The following is a 24,402-nucleotide window of genomic DNA, read 5'->3' as shown; positions in this document are numbered from 1 at the left end:
TAAAACTTATAATTAAGAACGGATGAAGGGCATTCAAAAAAGCAAAACAAACACATTAAACACATTTTGTCTTTTTTAATAAAAGATTAATCTTTTGTGTTGCTCTTTTTTACACAGTTTAAGGCATCATGCACAAAAAATAAGCCAAACTAAAGGCAATAAGTCTTACATCTACCAAAATGAGACTCTAACATTTGAATAATTGCTGTTAAAAATAAGTTTGTACAAATATGGCATGTAAGCTGGCATGTCAGTGAATCTCAAAGCAGAACATGACCTGCTTTCACAGTACTTGTAAACATGGCTTTGAGCAAATCAGGGCTGAGTTTAAGAGAAAGGGAAAGCATGCTTAGACCTGGGGCTACATTTCCCTGAAAAGCATGCAACGCGATTTAAATCATATGTACAATGCTTTATTTTGCTCTCAGATGAGATACTTATTTTAACTTGATTTAAACTTAAGACATTAAAACTATTTTTTTTTTAAACATTAAGAGACAGAAAGATAGTTGTGTCCATCATTTAGCCCCACCCCAGAGTCAATCACATCATACGGTGCATTTGGTTATCCTAAAAACACTGCAAGACTTTGAATACAGAAGTTCAAGTCTTTTCCAGATTCACTCCTGGAAGTATTATTTTAGCGCTAATAAAAACAATTACCATTAATAAAAGGTACAATTATGAGTGATAGACATTAGCAAAAGTATTAAAATCTTGCAGTGATGGTGGTAGACCTCTGGGTGGCGCCTGTAGCTTTGGCACAGACGGGTCCATTTGTGCTTCTCCTGAACAGTGTGCGTTATACGATGTTGAAGACCATGGAGAGATACTGTTCATAGGATACTTGGATCCAGCCATCCTGATCTGTGTCGTACTGTCTGAAAACATCGGTCAACCTCTGCGGAAGAGAGAGGAGGAAGTCTTTATTAGTACATTGGAGCATAATAATAGGTGAGGAATTCTGTCTTGGGAAGTGAAATTCAAAGTTTTATGGCCCCATATTACACTATTGTCTAATCTAACACTCTGTTCCACCTTGTGATGTCATGTGGTAATACAGGACGTGCTCCACACACCTTCACTAGAATCATTTGAATGATTTCAGCCATGGAATTGCCAATCTCTACTGAACTAAAAGTAAAAGGTAGCTGTGAACTTGACATCACAAAGTAAACAGAGCATTTTTGAGCTTTGGAGATGCAGACATACTAACAAATACAGGACTTACTCAAACATGTGAATGAAACAAAACACAACTCCAGGTATGTTTTTGATGAGGTAACAGCATTATAAATATGGCTAAAAGTTCACAAGTCATGCATGATATAGGACTTTTAAACAGCAGTCTTACTCTTATATCTTTCTATGTCTATGGGAAAAGTGAAAAATGAATGAGAATTGTACTCCTGAACCAGAAGAACCAGTCCACATCTTAAGAGCTTATGCCTGACATAATTTTAATGCATTACCTGTAGTACGATACAGCACTGGATGAAGTCATCAAATGCCACTTGACTCTTTCTCTGACGATCAAACTTCTCTATCAGTGTGCCATAGAACTGGTCTGACAAGCGGTAACCTGCAATCACAGCATATCGTAATTATCAGTATAATATCAGTGCATGTTTAATGAACTGCAATACAGTGCTGTGTTTTGTTGTTTTTTTACTAAAATACTAACTATTAAGTAATGACAAAATTCCATATTGTATGTATTACAATGTTGGTACTATTAAAGAAATGTGGTGTACCCTGCTAATAATGAGACTGAACACAAAAACTCACAGCAAATAAACAGATTAAGGCTGAAAAGGAAAGACTAAAGACACAAGTTTATTAAGACATAATATAGCTATGATTTGTGGTTGGGTTTAATTTAAACCTGATGCCCATTCTCCTTCAATCTTTTCAAGAGCTTGTGTTAATAAGGTTTGTGATTCATGAAAGTGTTAGCATGTTAGCATTGACTTGGCCAGTGAGAAAATATTGTTTTGTACTGTATAATTAGACCGCTTAATTACAGTTATGACACTGTTCTCATATCTAACCAGTTCTAACCAGTTCTCATCTATATAGAATTGTAAAAGTATTGAAATAGTTGGTAAAACTTTATAACTGCACAAACCATTAATTCATAATGAATAAATATCTTATTAACAATGATTCAGGCTTAGTAACTACATAATTAATACCCTAACTCTAAAGCTTTTAATTAAGCCTGAATCATTCTTAAAAGGCCTAAATTATGCTATTTTTTGATCTATGTTATAATGCCGTTTCAACATCACAAACATACCTGGAGTTGTGTTTTGTTTCATTCATACACGTTAAAGAGACAAACCTTGCATATTTAGGCTGAGTTCTTCTCTCAAACTGAAAACGCTCTGTTCCAATTTGTGATGTCATGTGGTAGTACAGAAGTGCTCCAGTCCACTGTGTTTTTAAACTCCATACACCATCTCAATTGAACAAAATGTAAAAAGCAGCTTGGTAGGTAACTTGAAGATTACTGCTTCATGACATCACAAGGTGTAACCGAACATTTTGTACGTTGGAGATATAGACAGACAAATAATAAAAGGTTACTTAAACGTGTGTGAATGAAACAAAACACAACTCCAGTTATGTTTCTGATGAGATAACAACATTATAACATGGCTTAAAGCTCACAAGAGTCAGATTTGGTGTAATATAGAACCTTTAATAAACTCTTTGTTCATTATGAATTAAGTATTTGTTCTTGTTTTATAAAAGTAGTACCAAACATTTGATAAGACTGAAAAAGTAAACATGCAAATTTGACAAACCACTCACTGCAGCAGAGCCCTCCACCACTGCACAGCACACTAATGTTAATATGGGTTAGCATACTTTGCTGCTCACCGAATCCAGTTAGAGCCTGTTTGAGCTCGTTTCTATCAATGAAGCCGGAGTTGTCGCGGTCATACGTTCTGAAGATGTTCTGCCAGTCGGTGATGTATTTCCACACTCCGGCAAACTCATTAAAGTTCACTCCGCCTTTGTTTTCTCTGTCGAACATGGCTGCAACAGACAAGAGACAGAGAATATTACATGATAATTTTGGTAGAGATGTGGGATAAACTGGAAAATGCATATGAGTTAGTGCAAGTGTTAGTAAGTAAATAATAATGACAAAACCTAAAAGTACACTGTGTAACTTTTCTGGCGCTGGGTCCACTACTTGCTTGTCTCCATGGAGATGATACTACTGTGCTCGATCCACAATTAAACTTGTATACCTTTCATTTATTCAAGTACAGATGGTTTTATTGCTAAAAAAAAAACATACAATCATACATTCTTACACTAAGCAGGGTCACCTCTCCAATAATTTTTCCATGTAGATAAGCAAATGGAGAACCCTACCCGAAAAGTTACAGAGTGCACATTTAAAAGACCACCACCCAACATTGGAGAAGGGTGATTTTTTTTTTTTTCCTTGCTATTCTAATTGTTTGCTGGCATGATTTTGCTCTTCTGAGTTGCAATAGCTTTCTTCCTTTGCTAAAAACAAGGGCATGTCTATCCTTAATCAACTTTTTGACTCCAGGGTAAATGCTAATACAAATAAAACATTGGGTTTCTGTTGCAACTTGAGGCAGGCATTAATATCATGCATTTTCCAACTGAGATTTTTCCAGTGTCTCCAACGGTCCATGAATGCACCATAACTGCAGTGTATATAAAAACAGAGGACCCCTCACTCAAAGTACACAGTTCTCCCCCATGCGATTCAATCCTATTACCTCCCGACAAAGGGAGTGTGATCACAGGATATGCTTCTGGCTGAGGGACTATCAAAACAATGGATTTAGTGCAAAACAGTACAGTGGGAACGAGAGGCACTGGTATTAGGGAATTTACTCTGCAAGTAACAAAAAAAAAGCAAAGTACCAGGGGCTAAAGTAAATTAACTATATATTTGCAGCTAATTAAAACATGCCGGCGGTGTATGCATTATTAGAGTCACATACGGTAATCCATAATATGAAAATTATCTTAAAGGTGCAATGTGTAGCTGTTCTGGTGGAGGGTCTGTCACCTGCTAGTCTCATGGAGATGTTACTGCTTTGCCCAGAATGTTCCACAGTATAGCATTAAAGTAATCTATCTTGTATATATTGAATTATCAAATTTTTATTGCTCAGAAACATCAAGAAAATCATGCATTCATACCGTGAGTGGGCTTGTTCCTCCACAGATCTAACCTGTAACTTGGCATGGTGGTGTCACCTACTTGGCTTTGTGGAAATGGTTAAGTTTAACGCCATAGTGTGGAACATCTCTATGAAGACAAGCAGATGATAACCCTCCACTAGAAAAGTTGCAGAGTGCAAATTGGGTTAAATAAGACCCCATTTTATTTTTGCCCCAAAAATTTTGAAATATTCCTCTTTCATGTGTTGTCACTAAAAATAATCTATATTGTTATATCAAACAGTATAACTGACAATCCAGTGTTAAACTGAACACAACAAACAACAAGTTTTGGCCACATTTTAAATGTCCATGTATACCTTATAAAAGTTATAATTACTTGTAATCTTTAATATTGCCTTTACCATAATATCACACTCAAATGTGAAGAGATCAATGGTAGTTTTTATAGCACTCTGCTTGTTTCCACTTGTTTCTTGAAACACAGCTAAACATTTGTTGTGACTAATTTCTCCAAACCTAATACAATAATTACATAATGTTGTTGCTAGGGTGAGGGCACAAACAAACACAAGTCACATGAGGAAGCAAACTTAGCGTAGTCGCTGTCAGCAGACACTTACAGATGATGGAGCGGACCGTCACTGGGTTAAAGGGAGTCCACGTGCCTGAAAAGGAAGAAAAATATAAACATTAAAAACATAAATAACATAAATACATACATAAATAAAGTCTGAGTTCAAGTTAATACAAAAGGTAATCCATAGACAGACACAATTGTGAACTAGAATAACATGGAAAACTAAGAGTGGGCCAGCTTTTTTTATGCAAAAAAGTGGAACATTATTGTCAACAAATAAAACTGCTGAGGTCCAGCTTCTGTTGTGATTTATGAACAGAGCGCAATGCCCTCATTGCTTATACTGCCAGTTGTATTATTATTATTCCTACTGCAATTTCAAATGATTAAAAACAGTATTCATATTATATTTAGTTGTTTTTAGCGTAAACATTGAGGATTGGCATTGACATTGTCTATGCTATAATACTCACAGATATTTATCACCACTGTTACACCACTGAACCCACAGTGACAAACTACAGAAGCCTCAGATGGACAAAACTCTCACCGGAATTATACATGTGCGTAAACAGCTGCCACGCTGTTTTAAATTGCCATTTCATGCTTAAACATCATGTCACAACTGTTATATTAGAGTTTTTAATCCTGCTTTTGTTTTTAGATGCTGTGACTTGTTATTTATTTGTAGGCTAATTGAGACAGATTCCCCACTGGAGCCACTCGTATTTTCAATAGTCTCATAAACGAGAGAGTGCAGGCTGATAAAAGCATCCAAAGGAAGAAATCACATTAAGGATTCAGGGTATGACAAATGAGCCACTCTTAATGGAAAAGTTTGTATTAAACCATAACGCTACTGCACTCAACACAACTATTAGTGATCAAAACAATAAAAATAGATGAAAAAAAAAAAAAAAAAAAAACAGTGGTGGAATTATTAAATGAATGAAATTACTCAATTGTTGACTTGATATCTGAAAAATATTCATGGAGTCTTGTCTTGTTCACACATCTTAAAAGCACAAAATGCTCTGTAACACCTTGTGATGTCATTGTTAGCTACCGTTTACCTTTTGTAGAGATTGGCGATTCCAGGACTGAAATTATCCAAATGATTCTGAAGGTGAATGGAGTTTAAAAACACAGTAGCACACTTCCTGTATTACCACACAACATCACAAGGAGTATTTTCAGTTTGAGAGGAGAACACAGTAACTATGCAGGGTTTGTATGTTAAATATGTGAATGAAACAAAACACAACTCCAGGTATGTTTTTGATGAGAAAGAAACATTATAAGACCAAAACTTGAGTAATATGGTCCTTTTAACATTAAAAAGCCAGATAAAAAGTGCTTTACATATATTGCTTGTTTGAGTACTTCTTAATACTTCTAAATGCTCCTAAAATGTTCTTGATTACCCTTTAAAATGTACAATCAATCCACAAGTAATATTACATCCCTTCTTAAAAATAAGGCATTTTCTGCAATAGTAAAAGAGTAAAACAATGGTCTAGTCAAAGCCTTAAGTTCAAGAGTTTGGTTGAGGTTGAAAAGATTTTAGTACAAAAGCAATAACAGAAGAGAGTGGAATAAAACTTTACAAGTGGTATTTTATTTGGAGTGCCATGAACAAGCTACTTCAATTTCAGACCTGACACCGACTCTTTCTGCAAAAAACTCTGCAGAATTTTACACCTCGATTTTGTTGTTTCCTTACACCTTGTCTTTGTAGTAAGCAGATTGAAACTACGAGTACAATAGAAATGTTAGCTTTGAGGCAACCCACTATCAATACTATGCTTTCTTTACAATTTATTCTTAAGATACACTACATAACTTTTCTGGTAAGAGGGTCTAACATCTGCCTGTCTCCATGGAGATGCTATTGCTTTGTCTAGAAAGTTCCACAGTACGGCACTGAACTTATGTATCTGCATGAAGACGCTACCAGTCCAAGTTACAGGTCACATCTACGGAGGGGCAACCCTGCTCAGAGTAATAACACATGTTTTTCAAGACATTTTTTTAAGCTCTAAAAACACCTGTAATTGAATAAATGTTATATAGGTCAGTTTAATACTGTGGAGCAACACAATAACATACACCGTAATGACATCTACAAGCAGAGGGCAGAACCTCCATAAAAAGTGACGTAGTGTATCTTTAAAGATGCACTGTACAACATCTAGTGGGAGGCCACCACCTGGTTGTCTCCATAGAAATGTTATTGCTTTGTCTAGAACAGGGGTGGGCAAACTTTTTGACTCATGGGCCACAAAAGGTTCTAAAATTTGGTGGAAGGGCCGGACCAGGAGCAGATATATGAAGTGTTTTGGCAATCCACCTCATAAGAGAAAAACACATGCTTGAACTTCAATTGAACATCATTACAAAGCATTACAACTTTTACTGTTATAATTTATTCAAGTATGGCAAGCCGGATTAAAAAGATTTAAGATTTGCCACCCAGAATGTAGTTTGCCCACCCCTGGTCTAGAATGTTCCGCAGTATAGATTAAACCTATTTCTCACGAGGGAGACAAGCAGTTTACAGCACTACGCTACATTACAATTCAGATCTGTGGAAAGTCACCCTTATTCACGGGAATTAATGCATTTTTGAGCAATAGAAACACTCGTAATGAATAAATGATACATGGATATGTTTAATGTCATACCACGGAACATTCCAGACAAAGCAAAGACAACAAACGAGCAGGTAGGGTACCCTCCAGCAGAAAAGTTGCACACTGCACCTTTAAACTGCAAATTCAAATAAAGTGGCAAGAATTGGTACAGAAATAGTGAAATAGTGGTGCTTTCTCACTTGCCCTAGTGCTGATTTATTGATGGGTCTGTCCTGTCTAGTGGTGAGGGGGGCAAACCTCCATAAAAAGTGACATAGTGCATCTTTAAACAGAAAATCTGAAGAAAGTAGCAAGAATTTGTACAGAAATAGTATTCTAGTTTTGACTTGCTTCCTCCGGCACTTCCTCACTTGCCCTGGTGCTGATTTATTGATGGGTCTGTCCTGTCTGGTGCTGAGGGACTAAAGGCCTGGGGCTAAAGCAGGAGCCAGAATCTATATTCCTTCAGTATCGTCGGGAGCACTCATCTGAGGCTCAGTGTAGCACCACGATATCGACTCATTTGTGACCGCTCTGCTTACATGCTCCACTGCCCCTCATAATGGAAACTGTATTCTACTTTCATATTAGGACCAGATGTTACTTTCTAAATATGAAAACATCATCAGTGTTATCTTTGGGAACTCATATTGTTTGTCTCTGTTTCATTATCAATACAAAGAAAATACATGTCTCTAAATGTAGCCTTAAATCAATTGAGCTTGCATCAAATGTACTGGTGGGGACAGTAAAAATCTGAGATCAGTTAGATTTTTACTGTCTTGGTAACGGTTTGCAGTGGTTCAAAGCGTTTCCTCTCTTACTTTGTACATTCTGAACATTATTCATTGAGTTTATTAAAGCTTTTCAGAACTCTCAGAGACCAATGCATAGTTTTGCTGTGGCGGTAACGCTAACAACTAGCATGTTAATGTACTCTTCCTCATTATGAGAGATTATGGTCAGTGTAAATGCTCTCTAATTAGATGAAGATGGCACACAGCAAATTTATTTTTATCTCTAGAGCTGCTACAATTAGTTGTTATGTCTAAGGTTGGGTATCATTAAGAAGTTGCCGATACAATACATATCTTGATACATAGGCCACGGTACAATACATATCTCAATACAGTGAACTTTCGATTCTATACGATATATTTCAAATCAGTTCGATACGGTTCAATAAAAAATAAATTCTAAATCATGTGATACTGTGATACTAAAAGTCTTTGTTAAACCAGTTCTTGTGCAAAGTTCATATGAAACACAAACATTTTAATCCTCAAACAGTGAAAATGTTAAATGTGTTGCATGAACAAGTTTCCTTCCTCTAAACAAGGAACAAAACTGTAGCGCTGTAACAAAATAATTTAGTAAAATATACCAAAAAATACTCTTGGCAATATATCGATACAGCAGCCCACGATATCGATACTGTATTAGCACATTAAGCAATACAATATATCGATCTTTTGATATTTTTGCACACCCCTAGTTATGTCCAAGCTATATAACTACCATGACTCATGATATACAGAATAAATATTTTGATTAATCCAACTAATTAATAATCTTTGACAAGTGGACTGCTAAAACAATCCTTAGCAGCAAACACAGTATATTATCATTAACTTAATCAGTGCGATAGAGAGAACCGTGTTTACGTTTAGGACTTAGTTTTAAATCACAATATCCAACTTAAAGGCCAGTCTAATGCAGTTTGGCACTGAATAAGAAGCACAATCTAATTACACAATTTCTTGCACAAGATGTTTTCAACCTCTCACAGCTATAAAATTGCTAATCAATAAGGTCAGTTGTGGTCACCAGTTTTAAATTACTCAATGCTTGAAAGCAACAAAGGACAACCAGCTTTCAGCACAAACAGATCCTAGGGCAATCGATAATGTCAGAAACACTGTAGTAGTTTTACATTTTAAATATAAGAATCATTTCACTGATGTGAGTGCACAAATTATCCATATGATTCACTAGAATAATTTGGATTATTTCAGACCTGGAATTGCTGATCTTTACTGAACTAAGGGTAGCTAAAATGTACTGTAAATGTTAACTTGAAATCTTCCGCTTCATGACATCACAAGGTTGAACAAAGCATATTGAGCTTTGGAGATGTAGACAGAAGGATTACTCAAACTTGTGTGGATGAAACAAAACACAACAACTCCAAGTATGTTTTTTGATGAGGTAACCACATTATAACATTGCTCACAAGCTCACAAGAGTCAATTTTGCATAATACAGGACCTTGAATGTGAACACAGCATCAACAATAAGCCACTTCACTGAACCAAAGTTATTGCATTGAGAAACATGCTTTGCCCTTTTCCCATCCACCCCACACAGGTCTAACACAGTGCACACAGCAGGAGCCACCTATAGGGGTCAGCGGTGAGGCCAGACTGAGGTGGGCCGTGTGGTTGAGATGTTTGTGAGTCAGTAAGTCTTTGGGACAATGCTCTCTCTGTCCCATGAACACTCTGCGCTCTGTACGGGAGCCAACTGCCAGTAAAGCTGATGGGACGAGGGGGGCAGTGGGGCACGTGGGGGGTGAGGAATGAGTTAGTAAAAACAGTTATGAAGTTAGACCAAGGTGAAACATGAATTTATGGTTGTAATGTAAGTGAGAGGCTTGTTAGCAAAGACAAGCAATGGAAAAAAAAAAAAAAAACGTTTGGTACTGGTCCCAAGCCCATAAAAAGTGAAAGAAAGACGTGAAGGGCAACTGCAATAATATCTTTACTAACATATTTTATTAAATTATTTATTATTAATGTATTACTTACTACAAAGTATTCATTCTTACTGGTTCGTTTTTGGTTTAACTGTTTTTAATTATCGTCATAATGACTGGTGAAGTTATTCCCTAATCATGGTGCAGCACTGAGATTGCCACATTAACATTGTCTAATGAAAAAAATAGGACACAGATTATTTGCTGTGCCAATTTCAGAAAGCAAAATCCACAAAGGGTGTTGAGAGTACAATAAAAGTAGGCTATGTAGTAATCATTAAGTACTTTAATTGTCAATAATGTTGTAAGACTTAATAGGTCAACTTAACGTTTTTAAGGTACACCTAAAACTGTACACAGGATACACAGAAACAAGCAGAACATCCCAAATACACCATTCGCTGGAACCACATGATTTACTTAGTGGTGGTTTTACATATTTCCTTATTCCTCAGGTTTGTAAAAACATCACATATGCTTTAAAGTAAATGGTCAGTGTAAAGCTCCTCCTGTTTAAGCTTATATTCAGGAAATATCCCTGATTCAGCTCTCACATTTGGTTCATTACTCTCTCCACGGTGAATGCAAATGAGCTCCTTGCCGAGGTGCCTTCATGGCTCACCAGGTAAAACGTGTACCACATAAAGTGAACAAGCACCTGCGCTGGTCGACGCTACAGGCTCACTGTCTTCTCACAAAAACAGGCAAATGAACTAGAGGCTGTAACAAATGATCTAGACAAAATCCTTCATGAAAAAGACTAAAATAACAGCTAACAGAAAATCTGAAGAAATAAAACATAACATGTAGCGCTATTTGAGGGGCATACCATACAAGAACTGAATGTTAGAAAAATTTGTGCTTAAATTATGAAGAAGAGATATCTACTGGTGTCCTTGCCCCCAGTATCAATACTTGCTCTAACTAGTATTTTCAAAACTAACTTTAGTATTGATTAGTATCTGGGTGTTGATTTTTTAACAACCCTAGAAGCATCAGATGTTTAATAACCAACTGTGTACTTAAAGGCCCAGACCAGACTTTTTTTCATAACATTGATTGTATTTACACAGACAGTACAAATAAATTGTATAAGCAGTTTTTGAGGTCAAAATAAATCTGCTGCGTGCCCTCTGCATCTAATTAGAAAGCATTTCATTGCGTGTGTTAATCAGGAAGTGTGTATTAGCGATGTAATTTTTGTTAATTTTACTATCACAGCAAAACTCTGCACTGGTCTCTGAGAGTTGTGAAAAGTGCTTATAAACTCATTGGGGTGAATAATTAGGATTCTCTGCGTGCATAAAGTAACTGATGAATAACTCTGGACCACTGCAAACTGTTTAAAATGAACTAGCTCTATTTTTCACTATTTTAAAACTGTAAAAATCAGGTAGAGCACCTTTAACATATTGCGGTATATTGGGCATTCAAGTATATTTTGGTAACAAAGGTTTACTTCACAGAATGTTCACCACATGTGCTTAGACTGCCAAGATAGTTCTTAGTCATCTAATTTGAGAAGTAAATTTAGCTGTCTCTGTCACCATTCTGGTTCCACTGTGCCACATGAAATCGTCAGGAAGAGGGCCGTCCATTTTTAAGTCTAAACAGCTGAACACATGAAAAATAAATTATTCTCTGTCATCTCAACTGGAGTGCACAAAACACTACAAATGTTGACTATAGCTTTACATTGTTGAACCTGCTCTTTCTCTGTCCAACTCTGAGCCAAGACTCCAATCTGCACATTGTGAGCATCGTGCACTCACTCAGCCACGTCAGCAATTTTCAAGCCTATTACTTCTTCCACACTTAAATAAATAACTAAGAGAGCATAAATCTGTGGGCAGGGGCCATGACGTGCAGGCACAATGAGCGGGGGTCTACTGAAGGAACCAGCCTGTAGTGTTACATATGAAAGGGTCAATATTGCGCTATTTTCTGATCTATGTTATAATGTTGTTTCCTCATCACAAACATACCTGGAGTTGTGTTTTGTTCCATTCACACGTTTAACACACAAACTCTGTATATTTAGACTGAGTTCTTCTCTCAAACTGAAAACACTCTGTTCCACCTTGTGATGTCATGTGGTAATACAGGAAGAGCTCCACTGTGTTTTTAAACTCCATACACCTTTACTAGAATAATTTGGATAAAAGGTAGCTGTAAACATAAAAAATAGCACTTCATGACATCAAAAAGATTCAGAGCATTCTGAGCTTTGGAGATGTAGACATTGCAATAACAACTAATAACAACAGGGTTACTCAATCATGTGTGAATGAAACAAAACACACTCTGGGTATGTTGGTAACAACATTCTAACATGGCTTAAAGCTCACAAGAGTCAATTTTGCGTAATATAGGGCCTTTAAACTCTGAAATGTGTTGGACACAGTGGGCCTTATCAGATAGTCACAACACTGAGACGAGGAGGAGGCAGAGGAAATAGAGTAGAAGTGATGGAGGACAAAGTGAAGGGCAAACAGCAGGCTCAGCGCTGGTAGTCTCTGGAGAAGAGAGTGGAGAGGTAACAAGAGGAAACAAGAGATGGGAACAAAGCTAAACAAAGGCTGCCTGATTGGACTGATATTACAGGAGTTTCTCATTTAAAGGTGCACTATGAAACTTCTCTGGCAGAAGGTCAATAGAAGCTGTTAAGTTGCCTGAAATGCCTTCTCGGAGTAAGAATCCATGTTTTTATTATTAGGTATTTTTTAGCAATAAAAACGCATGTAATGAAATAAACGCTAGACAGATATGCTTAATGGTATATTGTAGAACATTCCAGGCAAAGCAATGACATCTCTGTGGTGACAAGCAGGACACAGGAAAGTGGCATTATACACCAAGAGTAGTGATTCTCAAACTGGTGTGTTAGTTTCTTCTGCAATACACATTACACACACTGCAATTTTTGGGTTTGGCTGTAAAGTACAGTTCATAGAAACAGGTTTAAGTTTTTGCTGAAAGAATAATCGAATGAAAGAATGAATAAATACATAAAGACAGTAACAAAGACAGAAAAAGAAAGTAGATAATAATAAAGTTTGTTCTGGTTCAGACTTGGTTTACTTCCGGCTGTGTTGAAATTGAAAATCCACGCATGTTTAGACTTATCATAATCTGTCCACAAGCTTTCCAAATTAACCTTTTGGCTTCATGTCCTTTCCTCTGACAAACATTACACCTGTCAGGGTGACCTTTTTTGTGATGGCACTCAAAAAGCAACCATTTTTACGAGGTTGTACTGCCAGCATTGATTTACAGAAGTTTAAAATCACAGACCGGTTCATTCTAGGACAGCCAATATCTGACTGACAGAGTTCACTTCACACAGTGCTCAGGGACATCCATTCTCCCAAAACAATTTTTCAACAGCAATTTTAGGAGCCACATCAGAGACATTTGAAAGACACTTACTACTATGATTTTTAACTGAACTGTCTGAAGTAAAGATAGATGAGCTGGTAGCACACAGGGTCAGCTGTTGTCAATATATGAAAGAGAATAGTGTTTGGATTTGTTTTCCTCTGTAGGGCTGTCAATACTAGAAGATTGCACAAGCTCTGCTCAAGCAAACATTATGAAACGCCTCAATAACTAACAATAAAGTGTAATGTACCTTTCAACTAAAAACTAAAGACCATTTAAATGAAATACAACCCATGACAACTAGGTGCTATTTGAAAAAGGGAGCAGTGAATCCTGTTAATACAGTGGATCTATTAAAAATTAAAAAATTTACCAGTGGTATATCAAACATAGACATTTCAAAGTAACTACTACCTAGTTCAAAGAATAACATATTAAATTAATTCACATTGCAATAAAGCAGCATCCCCTGATTTTCAAAGTGCAAAAAGAGGAAGTAAGTGCTGAAATCTGTTCAACTAGTTCCTAACTCTCACAACCCATTTGGCACATGTTACTGTTCATATGCATGCATTTTTGGGAACGTGCAGAGTCTTTGTGATAGATAAATACTTATCATTAGATGCAGACAGCACACAGCAGTCTAGTTTTATGTGCTGCTTTTACAGCACACTCAGTGGGGAAAAACACAACAAGTAGTCATTTATAAGAATAAAAGTTTTCAATAAAATTATTCAAACAAGGATCCCCTGTGAGAAACCCTAGCTAACAGATTTATCATCTTATAAATAAAAAAGACAGTCTGTAGTTTTGACTTTAAAACACAAACTGCACTGTGTCCTTCGCCTCCAGAGCTCTGCCTCTCTGCACCGCCCCAAGGGAGGAGTCAGAGGAGGCAGATAAACGTGTAAAATAGATGATCCTTTTTCAGGTCAATAAAGCCTTCACACGGGCCTGTTGGCTTTAGCGAGGGGACTGCGGACAACGCAGTCCTGCTCCACTGGCTCCGTTTCATATCACACTGAGTTTAATGAAGTGGCCAAGACAACTCTAAGAAAACCTGCCACAACAAGCTGTGTCCTGGGAAGCGCTAAGGCAATGAAAAAGGCTCTTTAAGCACATTTATTATTGAAAACACAGGGAAGGGAGCTATTTGGGGTATTACTATGAGTGTTTCAAAGGTTCAAAGCGTATTATATAGTTGGCATTTGACCAACCTAAAACACTAATAAAATAGAATAAAGACACGAAGAAAGAACACATGACAAGCTAAAAACTACATCAGCATGAATTTCTATCTTGTAAGTTAAACAAGACAATCTAGGAAAAAGCATACTCCCAAAAAATATACTGTCAAGTCAACCCTGGATTGGAGTAGCAAATTCCTTATATAAAGGCAAGGGGAACCACTAAAAACACCAGATGGGCCCCAGTTGCCACTTTTAATTACACTTGTTCATGTACCAGTTGGCTGGAGTTGGTATTTGGTATTTTTGCCCTAATTTTGTAACAACACAGATTCTTAACAGATTCTTTTTCAAGCAGATGGTCCTTCAATGTTGCCAAAAATGCATCAAAAAATAAGTTGTCTCCTAAACAGAACCAGCACTTGCCAGTCCTTTTTCTAAAAAACTAAATGACAGCATAAATTCTTGAGAGGAGACATGAGAGACCAGAATACTAATGATGCTACTGATTATACAATAAAGTAGGAGTGGGAAATATACCAAAATGTATGCATGTTTATATTACTCAAATGATCAATAGGACAAATAGGAATCAATACAAGAAAACATGGGAAAAGGTATGTTTTTGAGAATTACTGAAGGACAGGGTCTATTTTATTAGCTCCATTTGTCTGTAACATACTTTTGCTGACTTTTAGAGCTAAATGTTAGTTCTATATAATGATTGACTGATATGGCTTTTTTCATGGACGATGCTGATTGTTAGAATCCAGAGCAACTGAAGACCTGCCAATATTTTGGGGCCGATAAAAAGGGCTGATTAGGATTATATTCCCCAAATTCTAAACTTTAATTTATAACACCTACAGTTCCCTTTTTCCCTTTAAGAGAGCCATGTGGGCATGTTTTTTAAGTGTTCAAATAAATCAAATTTTAGGCAGCAAGTCGTCCAAAACAAAATAAATCAGACGATAACTGATATGTTAAAAAGTGCAAATATCTCTATATTTATACTTTATATTGCTATAATGCAGCTCTCTCATCAAATGTGCTAAAAAAAAAAGTTGGATTATACTGAAGAACTATCACCAAAATAGCATATTGTCAAAAGGGTGAGATCATGATTCTTATATTTAATCTCAGAGTTATCCTATTTCACACAATTAACCTCAATGTTATCAGTCCCACATCCTTTCATGTAGATCTGAGGCCTGGCAGCACGTCCCCACGCTCATAGACACTAACAGTCTCATCAGTATGCCAGGCCAAACCACTGCGTCGTTTGATAAGTGCTTTCTCTCTGCGGCGGCTGCTGTTGTCCCTGGTTTTCCACTTTCATTTTAAGTCCACAAAAAGAGGAGTGATTCTGAAGTCTTTGCACAGCTGCCTGGGTTTTTGAGAAAATTTTCAGTCAAAAACTCTATGGGAATATGTTCAGAAATTAATGAGAAGGCAAACATTATCGGCTGCTAAAATCTCCAATGTTCTAAGCCAAAATGCCCCATCATAAATCTTATATTACTTTATGCAAATATAGAGCAAGGTCAAGAAGTAATTCCCTGAACTATGTCAAAACTAATTTGTAACTATGAAACAGGTTCAAGTCCTGGTTTAAATGAAAGTCATATTTAGTCCTGTCTAGCTTTTTACTTGGGGTTAGTCCTGGTTTAGAAGCAGTTTAGACCTATTTTAGACCTGTTTTAGCCCAGTTTTAGACTTGTCTTAGACCTGGTCTTAGTTGGAGCCTAGTTTATTATTTATGTGGACTTGGTCTGGTCCTGGTCTAATCCTGGTTTGGTCCAAGTTTAGTTCCAGATTCAGTTCCATCTTTGTTTCCAATTTTGATGTGGTTAGTTAGTCTCTCACTGTTAGTCCCACTTAAGACCTGATTTTGTCCTTGACTGGTTCAGACCTGGTATACTCTTGGTTACAGTCCTTTGCCCTATACTTAAATACTGTATCATAAACATAACTTGATTTTGATCATAATATGAATTAACCCCAAATGTTAGTTTAGTTTTAGTTTAATCAATAATTTTTAGTCAATAAAGATTTTATTTTGAAACCAAATGTAATCTAATAACTGCTAATGTATAGTTTATGGGGTGAACCCTATAATCATTTGTAGCCTCAGCATGGACAGTGACCTGTATCATTATTCTACGCTGCTCTTCAGGCTGTCTGCTGAATCGTAAGTGCCCTGTATTTTTCTATCTACACCCAGACGAGAAGTGAACCTAATCCTGTTTGAACCATCCTCCTCTCCAGCTCCACAAGATTAAGAGCAATTGCACTTCCATCACAGCAGCTGAAATCCCTGGGTTACGAGGGGGGCGTTTCAAGTCAATTTTCCCTTTTTTCTTTTTCGTAACACAAAGACACAGCGGCCTTCAAGAATCACTTTTTTGTTCGATTTATAATCACAGAGTTCCCAGACAGAGTTCAAAAAGGGCTCTCACAAAAGGGCTCAAGTGTGGCATCATTAGAAGAAGGTTACACCTGTAGGCTACTTTGAAATCTTAGCAGTTTCATTCACACATGTAATCCTGCATTATTAGCCTGTCTACATCTCCAAAGCTCAAAATGCTCTTTTCCACCTTGTGATGTCAAGACGGGACATTTTACCTTTACCTTTTACCTTTAGTTTAGTAGAGACTGGCAATTCCAGGGTTGAAATCATCCAAATGATTCTAGTGAAGGTGCATGAAGTTTAAAAACACAGTGGAGCTCTTCCTATATTATCACATGACATTACAAGGTGGAACAGAGTGTTTTCTGTTCTCTCAGACTAAATATGCAGGATTTGTGTGTTAAACATGTGTGAATGAAACAAAATACAGCAACAGCTATGTTTGTGATGAGGATACAACATTATAACAAAGATTTTAAAAATTGTGTAATATTGGCCCTTTAAGTTCATGAGTACTTACAGTTTGAAGTAGCAGTACTTATATTGTACAGGTTTGGAGTCCTCATAATAAGGTCGTTCAGCTAGCATTTTCTGCATGGAAGCTAATATTTCTTATCTGTTCAGTGACAAAAGACTGGGCTAATAGACTGAAAAGTCACCCATCAGCAGTTCGCCATGGTAACAACCGCTTATGGATGTACAAGGGGGTCTTCATTAATAATTATGCATGAGCCATCAATCATTGTCAAAACGGGTACAGGATGTCCTATATGAAGATCACTACACTGTTATTTTTGGTCATTTTAGGTGTAAGTGAAGTGAAACTCCCATGTTTCCTTATATGCAGTATACATATTTCAAAAAATACAATCTTTAGTTATTTGTTTTTATTAATGTGTTTGAGACTCCTGTTATAGGAACAGACTGTAAATGGACATAGCTAATCCACTAGTTGCCATGTTCCAAATTCCAATTAACTTTACACTGAAAAATTCCCACCCCTCTCTTTGAAACTGTTGCAGTGAGCCTCACCATTTTGGTATAAAATGTTTGCAATTTTGTCAGTTTATAAATTCTTATTCCTAAAATGGAACAAGGCTCCAAATCCACTCCTGTAACTGTTAGCCTCTGTGAGTTTCATTTGACTGGAGCTAAACGCTTTGGGTGACGTCGTACTACCTTAGTCCACTTATTTATACAGTCTATGGTTACAGGCAACATTTTGAGGACTTTTCACCATTCAAAATATAAGACATTTTCTTTGTAACAGTTTGGTTCATTCTGAAGTCCATTGATAGCGACATAATGAATAAGCACTTTTACGTTCTTACAGTTACTCCTGAAGTAATTGTCTGGAAAGAGGCACTAAAACCGCTTTAATGTGGAATTATAGCATCAATAACCCACTGGTCCCTTGAGGATGTGTTTACACTTGTCCTGTTCAATCCTGATGTAGACTTAGTTTGGTCTCGGTCTTGTCCAGGTTTAGTTTGGTGTTTAGTGATCAGTCATTCAGTCTTAGGAGTAGTCTCAAGTAGTTAACGATTCAACTTATAATGGTACTAAGTAATGATAAAAATTAAATCCTTAACATTTTCTTAACCGTTGTTTCATTCAAGGTTATCCAAATTGGCAGTACATTATAATGTATAGTAAATGCTCAAGGTGCACTGTGTAACTTTTTTATCTTGGCTTTCTTCAATAACTGTTATATAACAGAAATACCTTAAAGGTACTATATTATGCCAAATGGACTCTTGTGACCTTAAAGTCATGTTACAATACTGTTTCCTCATCAAAAATATACCCATAGTTGTGTTTTGTTTCACTCATATAAGTTTTAGCAACCCTTTATTTGTCTGCATATCCAAAACTCATAATGCCCCGTTTCACTTTGCAATGTGAAGTGGTAGCTTTCAAGTTAAGAGCGACCTTTTACCTTTTGTTCAGTAGAGATTCGTTGATATATATTTTTGTTTAGGAAACAACATCGTAACATATATAATACCGCAAGACTGGCCCTTTAAACATGCATTTTTACTGTGAGTAAGTTCACCTCTCCACAGATCTGTCTCCGTGAAGTTAATGCCACACTGTGAAAAAACATCTCCACGGAGACCAGCAGTTACACAGTGCACCTTTAATGAGCTACTGAGGCAGGTGGATTATGTAAAAGAGAACAAGGTTTTACACGGTGAGGTCAGGACACTTGAACGCCAGAGTTAAACGTTACTAAATAGAAGAAAGGCAGCTAGCCACAGTCGGAAATGATACGCACCATTCGATAGGGCCTGCTGCAGCTCTGAGTCCGATATCACTCCACTGCGGTCCTTGTCAACCCTGGGGACAGAAAGCAAAGATTAGATCCCACTTCACACGCACGCTCCCTCTCTCCAGACACAAAAGATGCTGGTACAACAATACAACAGGCCACTCGCCATTTGTAACTTAATCCCAATCCGCACGCGTTCAAGTTTCAACACTACAGGGAATGAATAGGGAGTCTATGAGTGGAAATTTGTAGGCTCACTGCTCCCCTGAGACGTGACAGGCCAAATATCAGCATGAGGTTTGATCCCAGGACACTGAAGTGAAACTAATGCGATGGTGCCTGTGAAGTGTCAGATTACAGATGATGGTGTAGTGTAGCATTTTTACACAGTGATTTAGATCTTGTGAGGATAAAATCAAACTAGTCCAGTCAAACTAGATTTAAGGTTAGGGAATGGACTATGAATGAATGAAAGTCAAAGTCACAATTCAAATAGTAAAAATAATACTAATACATCACATCTTATCAAACTAAACTGGAAACTACACTGTTGATAATGTGTCAATAAAAAGATAATATTACATAACTTGAGTTCAGAAAGTTGATAAAGTAGTTGTGGATCATATAACTAGTTATTATTGCAAACTTATTTACATACAGCATAGAAATGAACAGTGCGGGAAAACTCAATGAACCGTTATGTTAAATAAGGAAACAGACTATATTAAACAGATCCCTCTATGGTAATAAGACTAGTGCAACCAGTTCCACTTGCCTCTGCAGATGTATGAAAGGTGAAAGTTGGCCAATACAATCTTGAGGTTATGGCATTTCTAATCAGCAGGGTATCCCCGGGTTTGACTACCCCAGATTTAAGACTTTTTTAAGACCTTTTTAAGACCACTTAAATGAAAACTAAGACCAAAATCTCACCCATTATGCGGGAAAAAAAACACCAGATCCAATTCTAATAATGACCAAACAACTACTGGTACTATATCTAGAATCTAAGAGCCACTGTGGATTAAACCTACGCTTCCCCATGATCCATCCAACGTCTTCCTCCACAATACTGATTGTTTACTCGTTACCGCCGGCGCCAGAAACCAAAGTATTGTTTGTGCATACTCAAAATTAGACGTTCATTCAGTTACGTGATTTCACATTGTTGTTTTTTTTTTTCCCTCCCTCCATTTAACATTGCACTGCAGCTTGCTTCAGTATACAAAAAATAGGCTAATAAAACTTAAGACCTTTGTGAAAAAATAAGACCTGGACAACATAATTTAAGGCTTTTAAGGCCTTAATTTAGGAACATGAAATTTAAGACATTTTTAAGACTTTTAAGACCTTGTGGCTACCCTGAATCAAAAAAATATTGGAAAAAAATAATAATAAATTAAAAGGTGCATTGTGTAACTTTTTTGATGAGGGTCCGCAGCCTGTTTTGTGCCCATGGAGATGTTAATGCTTCGGTTTAAACCGTCCAGAGTATGGACTAATCTAAACTGTGTTGCATTTATTCAACTACAGGTGTTATTTATTGCTCAAAATATCTGTAAAATATAAAAAATAAAAAAGCATCCATTCTTACTGCGAATGTGGTCGCTTCACTGTAATTCTAACCTGTAATTTGGCTTGCAAGTCTCCAATGAGATTCAGAAGTGTATGGCCATACTGTGGAACAATCTATAAAGACCCTCAACCAGATAAGTTACACAATGCACTTTTACGTAAGTTCCTTGTTTTCTGTCTTATTGTACTGAATAAGTAAACTTATGGGAATTACTTATCGCAGTACCACACCAAAGTCATCAGCATATGCCTACTGGATCTATGTTTCCTATCTGCTAACCTAACCTTCAAGCAGGTTTAATGATACACCACAATAACTTCCATGACCTTGTGTACTTTCCAAATAGGTCAAGATTTGTGTATCCTTTACATTGCAGGGTTGGTCAGTGCCAAAAATAACAGGGTTTTGTGAATGTAGCACGGTCAAAAACCTCCCGTGACTCAGTTGTTCCTTAGCAACTGCTCCGGCCCGACCAGTCCACTCCAGCACGCACACAAACATAGGGCAAATTCCTGTACAGAGAAAACACATGGGAGGGGCTGTGATCGGTTAGGGATTCCCCCATTGAAAAACGCAGGACCAGACCAGTGCGTACTTAGTGGCTTTCTAATGTGGACTTAAGTCTGTCTGTCACTGCTAGTAGTTAAGTTTCCCCATAGTAAAATAAACATACAGATGCAGAGGTTACCTGGCTGCTTGCTCTTCCTGCTTGAGAAAACATTACTGACATAAGGAGCGCTTTATTGCAAAAAGGTGGGAAGTTATACCATCAGCAAGGGCACCCAGCCTTTACCAAACATTGATTGATTAGCACAAAAACGCAAACACAGTATTGCTTTTTTCTGTATAACCTTGTATTTTTCTGTGAAGGTTTTATCCCAGTGAAGGTAGGATTAGGTGAGGTGATAAAAACATCTTTAGGCCCACAGCAAACTGTTAGCCATCTGGTTATTCACACTTCAAAAAACAGAACAAGCCTGTAGTGCAATAGGAAACCTTAAAATACAAAGCATATGTGATGGCCATTCAAAATTTCCCATGTTTCACTCACAGTTTCCAATGAGCAGGGGTTGGAATAAGAAGTGGAGCACAAAGTCTGCCCCAACTTTCCACATAAACACGCCTTTGTATCGTCATCACAGCTAAGCTACCCGAGGAAACTTCCAACTGCAGAAAAAACATACATTATATAGGCTATAGATGCGGATGCTATTAAACTTCCCATATAGAAAACGTTTGGGGCTCCAACTGTAATCACAACCAAATAATAAAAATTGTATTACAGATATTACTTTAGGCAACCCTGTAGTTTACTTTAGACTTCCACAAACTGTTCTGAAACAAATGATTCTTTTTATTCTCAATTGTTAATACTATGCTTTCGGACATGTTTAAAATGTGCATTATAAACTGAATCCTGGCTTTATAAGTCGTACACATCAAACCTCAAATCTTTTCACAATTACAAGATTTACAATACAAAAATGCACATTAATAGGTATGGATGTGGTAACTACTGAACTGGTAAAATTTACACAACCATTGTATTTCACATAGCAACAATCTTATCTACACACACATGAACATCTAATCTGGCACTAAAAGGCAAAGCACTAACATACTTGTCATACCAACGTCTTTGACGAACTGTCAAAAACTGACTGATTCATGAATTATTTAGTGACAAGCTATCAAGTACATGCTATGAGAAAGCTTTACGAGAGCTGGAGAGTCTACAAATTGATTGCCATTAACATCCAGCAGGAAAAAGAGCGGCAGTTTAATATAGATTTATAGATGGTGGCCCCACACCTACTCATAGTCTAGTCTAAATTAACAGCAAGTTGACCGATATAGATCTACAGAGTCAACATTATTAATAAACATCAACTGATTTGTTAAAACATGGAATTGTATTAAAGAAATAATTTCCAAGGGGCTGTTTGTGCTCAGTAGAAACCTATGGGAGAAAATTAAGAGGTAGTGTTATATAGTTAGAAGAACAAGGGACAAGACAATTGGATTAAAACAAATTGGTTTCTCAGCGTGATGGTGAGTCATAGGTTAGTACGTGTATGTTTATAGCATACAAAGATTAAGAGGCCTCTAGCTGCAGCTCTGTGCTCTATTGACTCGGAGATCACATGACCAAAGGGAATTCCAGCACTGCTCCGTCAAATTGTGACCAAGAAGCAGCGGACAACCTACCCAAAGTCACACCGCTTGCTCGCCCTACATCTGCTCTGTCCACTTCTATTTTTGAAAGATACACAAAAAAAATGAAACCTATTAATATACAGCGTGTATCAGAGGTTGCTCCCACTCCTTCACATAAATAATTTGTTAGGGTGTTTCAAAGCGTGCACTGATGCCTGCAGCATTTCAATGTTGTGAGAAAGCAAAGCAGAAGGAAAAATCCTCTGCAGTATTACATAACGCATATCATATACTTACTATCACCAAAGGCCAAAACAATTCCCTATATTGCCTTATTCTATCTTGACGCTGGCACACTTTGGATTGGAGACTATGACAAGTGTTGACTACAGACACCATTCATTCAGTGCCAAGGTTAGGCTGAGACTAATAATGTGGTCAGTATAGATTCCAAATACTAAAATTCAACACATGCACTTAATTTGAAGTTTTATCAAGGGACTTTTGGCTAACTCTCTCTCCTCTATTTCATTAACGATATTTTTAGATACTTGAAACTTGCCTGAAGCTTTTCAAGGGCATCTGGATTTCCTAAGCACATAGAACTGATACACATTGTATTTGAACAGTAAGTAGCCTATCCCGTGACTGCATGTAAACGTGTACTAAAGCATGAGTAGACAATGCTGGTAGTAGTTTCATTATATAGTAATAGTCTTACGTAGATTAGTGAAAGCAGGGAAATTACATCAAATTGCTGTTGCTGAACTACAGTAATCTACATGAAGCAATAGTAGGTTTAGGTTATATCCAGGAAGCCAATTGACACTATAACCTTACGTTTGACAAATCACTTATTTCACTATAAAGTACGAGTATTGTTCGCGATTGTAACTTGTAAGACCAACTGTCTTATAGAAAAAGAAAGATTTATCGATAATTACAACCATGTGTTTTTTTTCTGTCTGCAATACAATATGACAGCGTTTGACAGAAGTAAAACGAAACCGCTCACCTCTGGAAGATATTCCACAGAAAGCCCTGGTCAGGCGGGTGGTTAATATGCGTCGGTGGTCTGTACGGACTGTGATACGCCATGTTTTAAAGGGAATAGCGTGTCAAAACGTGCAAATATTCAAGATCAATGCTCTGTCCGTAATCGTTTCCTTCTCCTTCTTCGTGTCGTCCCGCTGTAGTTGGCTCTTATGTGCTTGCTTGTGCTCGGAGCCCTCTCTCATGCCTCCTCCGCCTCTCCCTTCAGAGGGGCGT

At 37.1% G+C, this 24,402-nt stretch overlaps 1 protein-coding gene across 2 annotated transcripts; it reads right to left on the bottom strand.

The window, feature by feature from the left end:
- Positions 1-60: 60 nt before the first annotated feature.
- pdcd6 (programmed cell death 6) lies at positions 61-24,402 on the bottom strand. Of its 2 annotated transcripts, none has more exons than XM_020925629.2 (6): positions 24,149-24,402; positions 19,407-19,468; positions 4,806-4,850; positions 2,875-3,045; positions 1,473-1,582; positions 61-901 (listed from the first exon to the last, which is right to left on the bottom strand). In XM_020925629.2, the coding sequence occupies exons 1-6, from the start codon at positions 24,229-24,231 to the stop codon at positions 803-805; spliced, it is 570 nt and encodes a 189-aa protein (XP_020781288.1). In that variant the 5' UTR covers positions 24,232-24,402; the 3' UTR covers positions 61-802. The 2 variants fall into 2 exon arrangements, with proteins under 2 accessions (XP_020781288.1, XP_020781289.1); XM_020925630.2 differs by having other exon boundaries at positions 2,887-3,045; positions 24,149-24,399.

The sequence above is a fragment of the Boleophthalmus pectinirostris genome, unplaced genomic scaffold (genome assembly GCF_026225935.1).
Source record: "Boleophthalmus pectinirostris isolate CB_2022bp ecotype Guang Dong unplaced genomic scaffold, ASM2622593v1 HiC_scaffold_15, whole genome shotgun sequence".
NCBI lineage: Eukaryota > Metazoa > Chordata > Actinopteri > Gobiiformes > Gobiidae > Boleophthalmus > Boleophthalmus pectinirostris.
Note: the sequence above shows the minus strand (reverse complement) of the source record. Positions and strands in the feature narration are given on the sequence as shown.